We start from the raw sequence: 14,235 nt of genomic DNA on the forward strand, positions 1-14,235 counted from the left end.
GGGAGGGGCACAGAGAGAGGGAGAGAGTCTTAAGCAGACTCCACATTAAGGACGGAGCCCAATGTGGGGCTGGATCTCATGACCCAGAGATCATGATGTGAGCCAAAATCAAGAGTCCGATGCTTAACCAACTGAGCCGCCCATGTACCCCTCTTCCATAGACTCTTAAACAGAAAGTGGATCTCTCCTGAAAAGGAAATAAGGTTAATGGAAAATAAACAGTCTCTTAAAAAAGAAAGAAAAGAAAAAAGTCTGTGAATAATAGATGTCCTGACCTCAGAAAGGCATGCAGCCTGGTGTGGTGTTGAGGGCATGGGTACAGTTAGATTAACTGTAGTTCAGGTCCCAGACGCTTAAGTTGCTATAGAGTTCTCAGCAAGTTGCCTAAGCTTCTGGAATATCACCTTGTCTGTAAAGTGTAAGCTCCACAAGGGCTGTCTGTGTTGTTCGCTGTTGTATATCCAATGCCTAACAAGCCTGGCACTGTGGCACTTTTTGCCAAATCAAATAGGCTATTAAGGGACTATACTGAGAAAGAAAAGAACTGCCCCTGACATTCAGAAGCTGCCCTGTACTCACAGGTAGCCCACATTATATTCCTGTTAGACAAAAACAATTTCACGGAACATCCACCTCTGCCAAGGTTATTCTGACACCATACTAAAATGAGACAAAGCAAGGCCACTGCATAATTTTGTATAACCATAGATAAATACAAGGTCACTGTGCCACCCACAAAATACCAAATACTCCCTCTCTTGGCCAAAATGAGTAATGGCTACTTCTTTACCAACTGCAGTTTTATCTTTTGCCTCTCTTCCTATACATAGGATTTGTCGAGATATCCATTCATAGAATTACCCCTACTTTCTGACAGCATCCAATCTAGAGCAGACCCCTGCTTTCTTAGAGACTCTCTCAAGTTACCCAAGAAAGTCCAAATTCTATGCTCGTTTTCTTTTTTTTTTAAGATTTGATTTCTTTTTTATTTTAAAGATTTTATTTATTTATTTGAGAGAGCGAGCGAGCAAGAGAGAGCACAAGTAGAAAGGGGGTGGGAGGGGGGGGGCAGAGGGAAAAACAGACCTCCCTGCTGAGCAGGGAGCCTGATGGGGATAGGGGGTACTCCATGGGAGGACCCTAGGATCATGACCTGAGCCGAAGGTACATGCTTAACCAACTGAGCCACCCAGGTGCCCCTATTTATTTATTGAGGGGGGAGAGAGCGCGTTCACACGTGCACACAAGCATGAGTTGGGGGAGGGGTAGAGGGAGAGGGAGAGAATCTCAAGCAGACTTCCCGCTGAGCACAGAGCCCAGCGCTGGGCTTGATCTCATGACCCTGAGATCATGACCTGAGCCAAAATCAGAGTCAGATGCTTAACCAACTGAGCCACCCAGGCGCCTCTATGATGGGTTTTTTGTAACACCCTCTTAATGAGACACTCCATGATTCCTCACAATATGTTTGCATTCACTTCAGTGAGTAATAAACACAATCTGTTTAACTACAGTTGTGTTCCTAGTGGTATTTGGCTTAAGAGAAATGACAATATGAATGGAAAAAGTGGGAAGATAAGCTCTTTCTTCAGAGTTGTTGTATCAAATGAATAATTAATTCACCAAAATACATTGAGGGTCTGTTTTGCACCAGGCACTGTGCTAGGTGCAGGGAAGATGGAGAAGAACGAGACTCAGACTTCTCTCCAGCAGCTGAACCTGTGGAACATGCAGAGTAGAAAATTTATGATCCAATTTAATGTTGTTGGCACCATTCTATAAAGATGTTGTAGGACCACACACAAAGGAAGAACATCTTTTTTAGACTTACCACCTCCAGAAGTGTAAGATAATAAATTTGTGTTATTCTATTGCAGCAGCAATAGGAAACTAATATATGATACTATAGCTTAATCTTTAAGGCAGACTGTCCCAGGCATAAGCAAAGGTGGACTAGTTCCTGTAGGACCTGCCAACTGGTCTGTATGGCTGCATGCTTGGGAATGTGACAGGGTATGTCAGGATTAGATCCTGAAGGGTCTTCTTTCCATGCAGAGAAATTGGAAAGAATATGAAAGTTGTCAGAGACCACTGAAGGATTCAAAGCAGGAGAATGTGACAAAATCAGATTTGCACTTAGAAGGATAGATTGGAGTCTGGAAGTAAGGAGAAGGAATGGAAGATTACTTAAGTACCCTAGGCAAGAAATGAGAGGCCTACTTTGGTCACCTTCTATAAGATGACTTTGCTTATTCCTTGAAATTTGGGGTGAGAAGACAGAAAAAATGATTGTGTTCTTTAAATATTTGAAATTCTGTCATGAGAAGAAGTGGTTAGGCATGGTCTGTGCTGTTCTAAGATGAAGGTATAAAGTCATAAGGAAATATTAAATGCACTAAGGGAAGCACATTCTAACAATTAGTGGACTAAAAATAACAGACTTCACAAATAATTGGGTCTTACCTTTCTTTCTTTCATCTCTTCAACAAATACGCATTTTAGTTAGGATGTAACAGGCATTAGGCACAGACAGGATGGGAACAAAAGAGACAAAGACACTGCCCTCGATGAAGTTTAATTTGTTTGTGTATTGTGTGTGGTACTGTTTACAGATAACTTTTATATAATCACTTAACAAGAAGCAAGCAAGCTCCCAATCAGGGTATCTGATGGGGGAGGTTAGCCTGGAGTGAATTTTGGCCAGGGAAAATCGGAAAGGACGATAACCCAAGAGAAGAGTTGGAAAGTCTGTGCGAGTCTGGGCACCGTTGCACGAGGGAGGCCACGCCTTCTCTCCCCACGCCTCCCCACTTGCCCCGCCTCTAAGCTCCATCCCCACCCCCCACTGCTCGCCTAAGCCTTCCCCTCCTCCGCCCCCTAGCCGCCCCTTTAACTCCCTTCTCCCCGTCTGCGGGATTTCGAGCTCTTCTCTCGCGAGATCTTCGCTGTATTGTAGCAGGCTGAGGTCGGCACTAAGGGGGCAATAGGGGCTGTTCTGTTGCTGTTTCGCCGCAAGTCTGGGTGTGTTCCAGACTAGCAAAGTAGGTTCTGGGGCGGAGATCCGGCCTGTTGTCGCGCGGGGTCCCTGAAGAGAGTACGGCAGATTCCCCCAGTTGGGGCAGGCCTCAGGCCGCGTGCGTGCCGCACGTGCTCCGCCGTCCAGGAGTCTGCGTGAGGTCCCACCCGCTGGGTGTGGGGTCGGGGTAGGTGGCCCGCAGCGCCGTGGCACCGCCGGCGATTTCTGCAGCGCGGGTCCGAGGCCCGGTCGCTGCAGGCGTGAGGGTGAGGGTGGCGGCCCCAGCCTTTCAGACCCCTGCTTGGGCCGGTACGGGTTGGCGCCGAGGTGATGCCAGCGGTCAGCGGCCGAGTTTAAGGGCCCGAGGGTCTTACTTACGGGAAACTCCGGAATTCCCTGGGTTCTGATATTAAAGGAAGTTATTTCTTGGAGTTGCCACGTGGAATTGGTTGTTATTTACTGCTTTACGAGGCTTGGCTGCCTTATTAAGAGGAGAAGGAAGATTTGTATAGAGCTGAATAGGCAAATGACTTAAATCCCACAATTCATTCTCTCTCTTAAATCAGGACATACAGGAAAATGGAGTATATGACAGAATCCACCGACCGCACCCCTGGACACATGTGAGTCGTATCTCTTTCCCCCATTCCCTTTAAATTTAAAGATACTAAAGTGAGTCTTTGAAACTTACTGCCTGTGGGGAAAGCTTTTTTTTTTCTTTTTTTTTTTTGGAGGGGAATTCTTTCTCTTAAGTGGGAAAAGTGGAAAGCTTTATTTCCTGAGACAATCAAATTCATTTTTAGTTGGAAAGTTTGTTGTAGTAAATACTTGCTTTAAGAGTGTTAAAATATTCCCTATATCTTCTCGATTGGCGTTGTCCATGTGATAGCCATTAGCCATATGTGGCTATTTAAATTTAAAGACATTAAAATGAAATAAAACTAAATATTAAGTTCTTCAATCATACCAGCCACGTTTCAGGTCCTCAGTAGCCACATGTGCCTGGTGGCTACCTTATTGAACATCATAGATTAGAGAATATTTCTTTGGGACAACATCAGTGATTGCTAAAAATTTCTTGTCCCCAGTGCACAGAGTTATGACACCAGTCCATTATACTGAATCACTAGATGTGATATTCTTTTCATCCTTTGAAAAATTTTCTACTCTGGTTAAATGTTTGCATTTTGGCAGTCTTATACTGGCACCTTAAAAAAATGTCTTTGGACTATAAAGCTGTCTGATTAATTACTCTTAGAAATCTGTTAGACTCTCTAGACTCTTTGGACAACACCATACTTTGAAGATTTTTGGAATTATAGCCGTCCTTGTTTTTCTTGCCTTAGTATTCCAAGGTGACACTTTATCTACAGCATCTTTGAAGATGTCTTTGCCAGGTTGTTGTTGTTGTTTTAAAGCAGAGATATTATGATATTATGGCCTAACCTTGAAGGCTTTTGTTTGTTTGTTTGATAACCAGTGCATTTGTGAAACCTAATTTGAAAAATTTATGTTTTATTTATTTAAGCTTGTGCTGTGAGTGTGGTGTCCCAATTAGTCCAAATCCTGCCAATATTTGTGTGGCCTGTTTGCGAAGTAAAGTAGACATCAGCCAAGGCATTCCGAAACAGGTCTCTGTATCTTTCTGCAAGCAATGTCAAAGGTATGGTGCAGTACTATTTTATTCTACTTGAAGTTGAGATTTCTATATAGGAGAGCCAGTGGGATATGCTGAGATGACACCAAGGTACATAGAATAAAGCACAAGTAATTGAGATATAATTGTTATTTATGTTGGTGTCGCCAAAGATTTTAGGATTTGCAGTTTTGTAGTGTACTTTTCTAGTTTGCCCTCGTAAGCTGGTAAGTTAGTGTAAAGGTATTTGAATCTGCCTTTTCTCTTGTAAGGGTTTAATAGGTTTGATATATACAGTTAATAGGTATGAGTTAGTGTTTGTAAGGGTAAGTGAAAGCAGATAACTAAGGACATAATATTGTTATTATCATGAGGGTTTTTTTTTTCATTTTAGTCACGAGAAGCTATGTATGATAAAAAAAAAACCTCTTAAGTTTTAATGTTTTAAGTGATTAGCAAGGTGTTTTAAAAATCTATTAAAATGCCAGTGTAACAAAATGATTATGGTTAGCTTTGAGTAACACAAAACTGCCTAGTGACACTGCCCAGATAAAGTTAATTGCCTGTGATTTCCTAAGTGGGTTAGGACTCTAATGGTTCTTAACTTTTTGGGGGGGGGGGTGAGAGGGTTGGCTCATGAATCCCTTTGGGAATTTGAAAACTATCTTTCCAGAAAAATGCTTAAAATGTACATATATACAAACACATGAAAGTTTTCTGTACTGTTTCAAGGAGTTTACAGGTTGCCAGTTTGGCAAGTATGAGGCTTGATCAATTACAGATATTTGCTATTCTTAAAAGGATGGTGGAGTGAAAAAAGCACAGGACAAAGAATCAGGAGACCTGGTTTGTCTTGGATTTCTCACAGACTAGCTTTTTGAAACTCTGCCAGTTAACCTCTCTAAGCCTTAATTTCCTCATCAGAATGAAAGGGCTTTATTAGGTGATAGATGAAGCCCTTTCTGACTCCAAAAGCATGCTTATAATAAAGGAACCTGTATAAGGTTTTTGAATGAACCTTTAAAAGTGAAAATCAGGCGCCTGGCTGGCTCAGTAGGTAGAGCTTGTGACTCTGGATCTTGGGGTTGTGGGTTTGAGCCCCACATTGGGTGTAGATATTACTTAAAATCTTAAAAATAAATAAAAGTGAAAATCAGAACATTCACTTAACAAATATAGCAAAAACAAACACTCATATAACATATTTAGAAGTGTTATGTGTTTAACAAACATTTATTAAGCACTTACTATGTGCTTGGCACTCTCCTAAGTCTTTTTTTTTTTTTTTTAGGATTTTATTTAGGGGCGCCTGGGTGGCTCAGTCAGTTAAGTGTTTGCCTTCAGCTCAGGTCATGATCCCAGGGTTCTGGGATCGAGCCCCGTGTCTGGCTCCCTGCTCAGTGGGGAGCCTGCTTCTCCCTCTATGTGCGTGCCCCCCCCACTTGTGCTCACTCCCTCTCTCTGTCAAATAAATAAATATAAAAAAATAAAGATTTTATTTATTTGACAGAGAGAGAGAGAAAGCACAAGCAGGGGGAGTGGCAGAGAGAGAGGGAGAAGCAAGTTGCCCGCTAAGCAGGGAGCCCAATGTGGGGCATGGTCCTGGGATCATGACCTGAGCCGAAGGCAGATGCTTAACCGACTGAGCCTCATGTACCCAGGGATTGAAATTTTTTTTTTAAAGATTTATTTATTTATTTATTTGAGAGAGAGAGAATGAGAGAGAGCACATGAGAGGGGGGAGGGTCAGAGGGAGAAGCAGACTCCCTGCCGAGCAGGGAGCCTGATGCGGGACTCGATCCAGGGACTCCAGGATCATGACCTGAGCCAAAGGCAGTCGCTTAACCAACTGAGCCACCCAGGCGCCCGAAATTTTAATTTAATTAGGTTTTATGTAAAATTTAAAAACAAGTTTACAATTTAAAAGTTGGGAAGGGACTTGAAATAGATGAATAGTCTGAACTACTGTTGATACGTAGTATGAGGTACTAATTTACCTTTTTTGTGTGTGAGAAATCTGCAGTTTTTAAGCATTTTAGGTGTTTATTTTAACCATTTTAATGCCATTTTAAGATGATTTCTTACCTGTTTTTCAAAGTATAGCTTCAAGGAACTCTTAGGCATTTTGTCAGACCTCACTGGAATTCTTTGCTGGAGTTTGAAGTAATAAGACCTCTTTAATAGATTATATCAGATTGGCTTTCTCAAATATACTTAGGATTTCACTTTTTAAACTAAAGCTACTGATCTAATTGAAAGTTTTCTGAAACTATTAAATATATTTGGGTTAAATGCTTCATATCAACCTTGGGAATTATTGTCTGATTAGTAACAGTGTTATATCTGCAGATTCACATTGAAATTTTTGTTTTTCCTGAGAGATGCTGGGTTTCAGTATTTTTTTTTTTTCTCAGATATTTCCAGCCACCTGGAACTTGGATACAGTGTGCATTAGAATCCAGGGAGCTTCTTGCTTTGTGTTTGAAAAAAATCAAAGCTCCTCTGAGTAAGGTAGGTCAGTCATTTAAAATCAGTTTTTGTAGGTATGTGTTTTTGTTTTTATATTTTAATCTCTTATTTTCAGAAGATCCTATATGATTAGGTTTCCCCAAAATAACTTAAATGTTGGTAAGCATCCTACTACAAAACTATGTTCATTTTTAAAGTTATATATATACATATATATTTTTTATGGAAATGAAAATCTTTTTGCTTTAAAAGATTTAATGTAGAATCATTTTTTTCACTATTTATTGAGAACCTCTTATGTGCAATAGATTTTTTTCTGAAAATATATAAAACCATCGCTAAACATAATTTAGACGGTTATGGTATTAGGGCTATGGTATTCAGTCTCTTTATTTTCAGTATTACTCTAGAAAGAAAATATTTGTGCCTGTTACTTAAAGTCATTGCATTAATATCTCCAAAAAACAAATAGAATTTTAGCCTAGTTTACCTCTCTGCATAACACTTTCAGTTGTCTTTGTGTTAAACTTTATGACTGACTCACTTCCACCAGATATGTTTTTAATTGAAGTGGACTCTTGGTTTGAAAGTCTTCAGATTCTCTTTTAAGCTCTGATAAAATTTCATGTAATAGTTCTTTGAAATTTTTTCCTTTATTTTCTTTTTTTCTCCTTGGAATTTCTGTTAGTCTGTGTTGGCCCTACTGGCTTAAAACTGTCTTTTTCCCTTTACTGTTTTTAATCTTTTTGTCTTTTTTTCTGTGTTCTTGGTGAGTTACTTTATGTTCTGGTTTCTGTATTGATTTTTTGTTCCAGCAGTGATATTTTTATGTTCCAGAGTCTTTACCATAGTCTCAATGTTTTGATGCATTCTGTTCTTTTTTAAAAATTTTTTTAATTTTTCTTTAAAATTTTTTCTTTATTTGAGTATAGTTGACAAACAGTATCACATTAGTTTCAGGCATACAACATAGTGATTTGACATCTTTGTACATTATGCTGTGCATATAAGTGTAGCTACCATATTTTACCATACAACACTATTACAATATCATTGACTATATTACTTGTGCTATACCTTTTATCCCTGTGACTTATTCATTCCATAACCGGAAGCTCGTTTCCCACTCCCTTTCCCATTTTGTCTGTCTCCATAGCCCCCTTCCCTCTGGCAATCATTAGTTTGTTCTCTGTATTTATAGGTCTTACTCTGCCTTTTGTTTATTCATTTGTTTTTTAGATTCCACATATGAGTAATATCATATGGTATTTGTCTTTCTCAGTCTGACTTATTTCACTTAGCTTAATGTCCTCTAGGTCCATCCATGTTGTTGCAAATGGCAAGCTCTCATCCTTTTTATGGCTGTGTAATATTCCATTCTCTCTCTATACCACATCTTCTTTATCCATTCATCTATCGATTAACACTTAGGTTGTTTCCATATCTTGGCTATGGTAAATCATGCTGCAGTGAACATATGAGTGCATATATCTTTTCAAGTTAGTGTTTTTGTTTTCTGTGGGTAAATATCTAGTAATGGCATTTTTAGATCATACGGTATTCCTATTTCTAACTTTTTGAGGAACCTCCATACTGTTTTCCACAGTGGCTGTACCCGTTTGCATTCCCACCAACAGCAGTGCTTTCTTTTGAATTTTTCTGAAGGTTTGATAATAGGTTTTTAAAAAATTTCCTTCTGTTCCCTAATTTGTCTCTGGAGTCAGTTTTTTGTGTAACTTTCACTTTCATACTCTGGCTTTCAGGCTTTTGTCAAATGCCTGGTGAGTCTTAATAATTCATTAGTTCATTCAGTAATGTTGATTAAGTAGCAACTCTGTGTCAGTCTGCTTTTGGTGTTGGGGATATAGCAGTGAATGACAGAAACAAAAATGTCTGTCTTAGGTAACTTTTATTCTAGTTGGAGGGGAGGGTGTGGAGTAGGTGTATTATACAGTATGTTAAAAGGGTCTAAATTCTGTGGAAGGAAAAACCAGGAAGGGGATAAGAACTGCATAGGGAAGAGTTGCAATTTAAAATAGAGTGGTTAGCATTATGTGTCAACTATACTCAAACAAAATAAATAATTGAAATAGAGTGGTTGGGTAAGGCCTCTCTGATAAGGTGACATTTGAGTAAACATTAAAGGCAGTATGGAAGGGAGCTGTGCAGAAATCTGGAGAAGAATTATGGGTAGAGAAAACAAGTGTTAGGCTAGAGGCAAGGGCATAGCTGTGTGGTTAGCGTGAATGGGGGGAAGGGGAAAACTAGTGGGGGATGAAAACAACAATCATGGAAAGTCCCAGAAGGTCAGGTTTTTACTCTCAGTGTAATGGGTATAGAGGGTATAGGGTAGGGTAGTAAGATGAATGATTTATGATTTATCAGGATCCCTCGCTGCTGTGTTTAGAATACATATGAGGGAAATGGGGGTGAGGATAGAAGTGGGGACCTTTAGGAAGTGATTGTAGTAATCATGGGTGGTGGTATTTGGATCAGTAGTGGTGGTGGTGAGAAGTGGACAGGCTGGATCTACTTTGAAGATAGTAGGATTTACTGATGAAGCTGGATGTGTGTATGTGATGGATGAGTATAAGGATTATTTGACTTCTATGATTCTTGACTTGATTAACCAGAAGGAGGGAGTTGCTGTTAGGTAGGGAAGGCTTCAAGAGGAGCAGGTCAGGGTGGGAGAGATGAGCCATCTCATAGTGGTACTTAGGTGTCCATTAAACATGGAAGTAGACATAGTAGGCAGGTGTATAAATAAGCAATGGAGTGGTCCAGACTGGGGATAATGAATTTGGGATATAGATGGTATTTAAAGCTATGAAATTGAATGAGATTTCCTAGGGAGTTTAGTTAGAGAGGGAAGAAATTTGAGGACTGAATCCTGGGGTCTTTTACTGATAAAAGCTTGGAAAGATGATAAATCAAAGGAGACTGAAAAGGAGTTGCTAGTGAGGTAGATGAAAAATTAGGTGAGTGTAGTGTCTTGGAACACAAGGGAAGTATTTTACAAAGGAAGTCACTGGCTATGTAATTGCAGCTGATGGGTCAAGTAATGAATTCTGTAGATTTAGTAATGTGAAGACCGTTAGTGACTTTGATGAGCAGTTTCTGTTTAGTGGTGGAAATAAAGACCTGATTGGAATTGAAATGAGAGAATAGGAGGACAGGAATTGGAGATAGCAAGTATAGATAATTTTTCTGAGTTTTGCTGTAAAGGGAAACAAATGGGGTAGTGGGTAGAGGGAAATAAGGGGAAGGGACCCATTTCTCAAGACGTGAGATGTTACAGTATATTTATAAGCTATCTGGGAGTTGTGGGAACAGAGGGAAAAATTTGTGAAACTGCACAGAGACAGACTAATTGACTGGGGGATGACCTTGAGGAGTGGAAAAGAGAGAATATAGCCTATTAGTGGAAGAATATCAACAAGTATTTGGCATTTACTCTCTCCCAGGCACTAATTTCGGAGCCTGGAATATTTTGTGCAACAAAACAAAGATCTTTGCTCACTAATGGGGCGTTCTTAAGGTTGGTCTTGATGGGGCAAGGACAGTTCATCTGTGGTAATAGGAGAGAACGTGCTGGTAAGTGGGAGCTTCTGGAAACTCTTCTGATTACTTTTTTATAATTGAGAAAACAAAAGCCTGGAGAGTAGTTATGAAGGAAAAATTATTAAGATGTTTGAGGAGAGAGGGGAAGGTATAAAATAGTCCTCTAGAGAGTGGGAGAGGGAATATGCTAGAATGATGTTGTATGGTTACTGTTATAAATTTAAAGACTCAAATGGAAATGCTAGGGTATTGTGATAAATACGAGATTGAAATCACCAAGTATTAATATTGTTGGAAAGAGCAACAGTGAGCCAGGAGCTAAAGTCTTTGAGAAGGTGACCTTGCAAAGGTTAACAGATGACTATCACAAAGAGTGGGTAGCATATCCTTAAGATTCAAAACTGGATGTATTTAAGGAGGAGGCAGGAGAGTGGTTTGGAATTAGCAATTAAGAGCAAGGAGGACACCTGTCTGGCTCTTGGTCCAGTGATAAGAATGGGAAAAAAATAGTCATTACTTTAATTAGCTGCAGGGGAGCAATATATATAATCAGGAGATTAGAAGATGAATGGAATGTTCAGCAAAGAGATTGAGAATTTAGGAGGTTTTGTTGTTAAGTGAATGTTGCGTTCCAGAGGGAACAATGAAAGCGTTTCAGAATTTTGGGAGGAGTGTTAGATGGGACAGAATAGGGAGTATGTGGAACCAACCATATAGAGATTAGAGTGTGGGGGATGAGGGGTGACTGAAGTGTCTGGGACTGTTGTAAAGAAGGATAAAGGGTCCAGTAAAGTTGATCAGTTCTGATTGTCTGAGGACAGATAGTGCAGTGAGGCTTTGTTGGTGAATGTTGAAGTAGATGTCAAGGGTCTGTACCTGTAGATGAGGTTGGAAACTGAGAGAAGGGCAGTCCTAGAGCCCTTGGGTCTTCTTGACCCTTGCGGATGGATGGTGGCTGAGGGAATAAGAAGCTGCCTGTTACCCTCTGTACCTGGTGTGGCTTATTGACTAGTAGGTTTTGCTTTAGTGGAACCAGTTATATGAGGAGGGTTTTACCCTGGAGTCCTGCATCTACAACTAGTCTAGTTTTCACCAGACAGGAGTTGATAAAATTATCATCTGCCCACTGATGTCTCCCAAATCTGTTATCTACAGCTCTGATTTCTCCATAGAACTCCAAACCAAATGTGTATCTTAACATCCACTTAACAACTTCATATAGGTATATCATAGATAAATCCTCTTAAACTCAAATGTCTGAAACCAAATGCAGCATCTTCTCTCCATCAAATCTGTCCTTTATTTATTTCAGAAAAATAGTTATTTCCTAGATGCCCAAGCTGGGTACTTGAATCTCATCCTAGATTCTGTTCTTTTCCTCCTTGCCATATCCAGTTGTCACTCAGTTCTGTAGATCTTATTTCCTAAATAACTCTTATGTCTTTCTGCTTCTTTTATTTCCAGCACCTCTCAGTTCAGATCACCTACAACTCCTGCCCAGATTATTGAAACAACCTCCCTTTTTTGTTCTTCTCTCTTTCTCAAAACACCCATTTTAGCTATATTGAGCTACGTTGAGTTCCTCACATGTAGCAAACTTTTTTGGCCTTTGCTGATATAGCAGTGAGTTACCATTGTGGATTCAGTATTCAGCATGAGATGCCCTCTAATGAACTTTTTTATTTATTTTTTTAAAGATTTTATTTATTTATTTGACACAGAGAGAGAACAAGTAGGCAGAGCAGCAGGCAGAGGGAGAGGGAGAAGCAGACTCCCCACTGAGCAGGGAGCCCGATGCGGGGCTCGATCCCAGAACCCTGGGATCATGACCTGAGCCGAAGGCAGCCGCTTTCCCACTGAACCACCCAGGCGCCCCTGAACTTTTTTTTTTTTAAAGCCACATACTTAATGTAGATAGAATAATCCAAGTAGAAACTTTTGTTTATGAGATTTCTAGTAGATGATGAATCATCAGATCTTTGCTTTCTTCTAAAAAGTATAATTTCCATTTTTTTTTTTTTTTTTAAAGATTTTATTTATTTATTTGAGAAGAGAGAACGAGAGACAGAGAGCAGGAGAGGGAGGAGAAGCAGACTCCCTGCTCCACGGAAAGCCTGCTTCTCCCTCTCCCACTCCCCTGCTTGTGTTCCCTTTCTCTCTCTGTCTCTCTGTCAGATTAAAAAAAAAAAAAACTTAAAAAAAAAATATACTTTTTAAGGGAAAATAATTTTTTTCTATGCAAATACTTTAATTTTTGTTTGAATTACACCAGTTGCATTAATGTAGTCCTTAGATGGTCCTTTCATTGCACTTTTTGTTGCCAGACCTCTGATGATAATTTTTTTTTACTGGTGATGTTGAGTAGTCATGCTAATCACAGAGTCCTTAAACTTATGAAATCTATTTGTTAATGACTTGTTCTTTCATCTTTTTTCTCAGGTGGGAACTTACATTTCTTTTTGTTTGTGTTATTTTGAAGGTACGGCTTGTAGATGCAGGTTTTGTTTGGACTGAGCCCCATTCTAAGAGACTTAAAGTTAAACTGACTATTCAGAAAGAGGTAAGCTGTATATAGTTTTCTCAACATGTCTGGAGTGTAGGTAGTGAAAATGAAGGGATATTGGTAAGTTACCTTATTTGAATAGCTTAAAAGGAAAAGATTACACTCTTAATTTTAACCTTTCTGGGTTTTTTTTCTTGGGGTCATCTGCCAGATGATCAGGTCATTAGTAAGAGCACCAATACTCATCTTTTCAAAGTTATTTTTATTAGAAAAAAAGATTGAGGTAAAAGCATGAGCTAAGACAGTGTTTCTCAAACTTGGCTGATCATCATTATAATTCACAGTAAGTGAATCAAACTGGATCCATCTGGATGTGACACTCAGGAATCTGTGTTTAAAAGCTGCCCAGGTTATTTCTGATGATTGGCTATGTTTGGGAACAATTAAATTAAGGAATGTCTTCTTTTTTGGGAGTTTTCTTTGTCTTATTTTTTTATACATATACACACACATATATAGATATATAAATTCTTCAAAGACTGTCTTCACAACCACTTTAACTAAAGGTAAATATGAAATGTTAATTTAATCCTACAAATTAAACCTGTCTTTTTCTTGAAATAGGATTACTTATTTTTATGACTTTTAATTTAATTGATTTATTGTGGATGTCCTCAAAGCATTCATGGAAAAAGACTTTAAGTTATTAACTTTAAGTATTAAAGTTACTAAATATTATTTTCTTTTAAGAAAAACATTTGTTATTAAACAGAAAGGAAAGAAGGAAGGAGTGTGATTTTTTTTTTTTTCCTCCCCCCCAATCAGGTGATGAATGGTGCTATCCTTCAGCAAGTGTTTGTGGTGGATTATGTTGTTCAGCCTCAGATGTGTGGAGATTGCCACAGAGTAGAAGCTAAGGATTTCTGGAAGGCTGTGGTTCAAGTGAGGCAAAAGGTATTGAGAGAAAGATGATGAGTGAATCCTTCATCTTGTGTTTCATTTTTGTCAGTTACAAGCAGTTAGTAAAACCTCCTCCTTTCCCTTTTCAAA

The 14,235-nt window shown here is 39.2% G+C and overlaps 1 protein-coding gene across 3 annotated transcripts in view; it reads left to right on the forward strand.

The window, feature by feature from the left end:
• The first annotated feature begins 2,892 nt into the window (after positions 1-2,892).
• NMD3 (NMD3 ribosome export adaptor) overlaps positions 2,893-14,235 on the forward strand; it is a 33,296-nt gene continuing 21,953 nt past the window's right edge. The window contains exons 1-6 of one of the 3 annotated variants that reach the window (XM_081829047.1): positions 2,893-3,041; positions 3,592-3,639; positions 4,545-4,679; positions 7,067-7,163; positions 13,162-13,242; positions 14,011-14,139. In XM_081829047.1, the coding sequence (XP_081685173.1) occupies positions 3,596-3,639; positions 4,545-4,679; positions 7,067-7,163; positions 13,162-13,242; positions 14,011-14,139 (486 nt within the window). In that variant the 5' untranslated portion in view covers positions 2,893-3,041; positions 3,592-3,595. Of the gene's footprint in view, positions 3,042-3,179; positions 3,204-3,582; positions 3,640-4,544; positions 4,680-7,066; positions 7,164-13,161; positions 13,243-14,010; positions 14,140-14,235 lie in introns of those variants that run through there. The other 2 variants (XM_031035098.2, XM_081829056.1) reach the window with 2 other exon arrangements.

Source organism: Leptonychotes weddellii, chromosome 1 (genome assembly GCF_054177405.1).
Source record: "Leptonychotes weddellii isolate Sample4059 chromosome 1, ASM5417740v2, whole genome shotgun sequence".
NCBI classification, from domain to species: domain Eukaryota; kingdom Metazoa; phylum Chordata; class Mammalia; order Carnivora; family Phocidae; genus Leptonychotes; species Leptonychotes weddellii.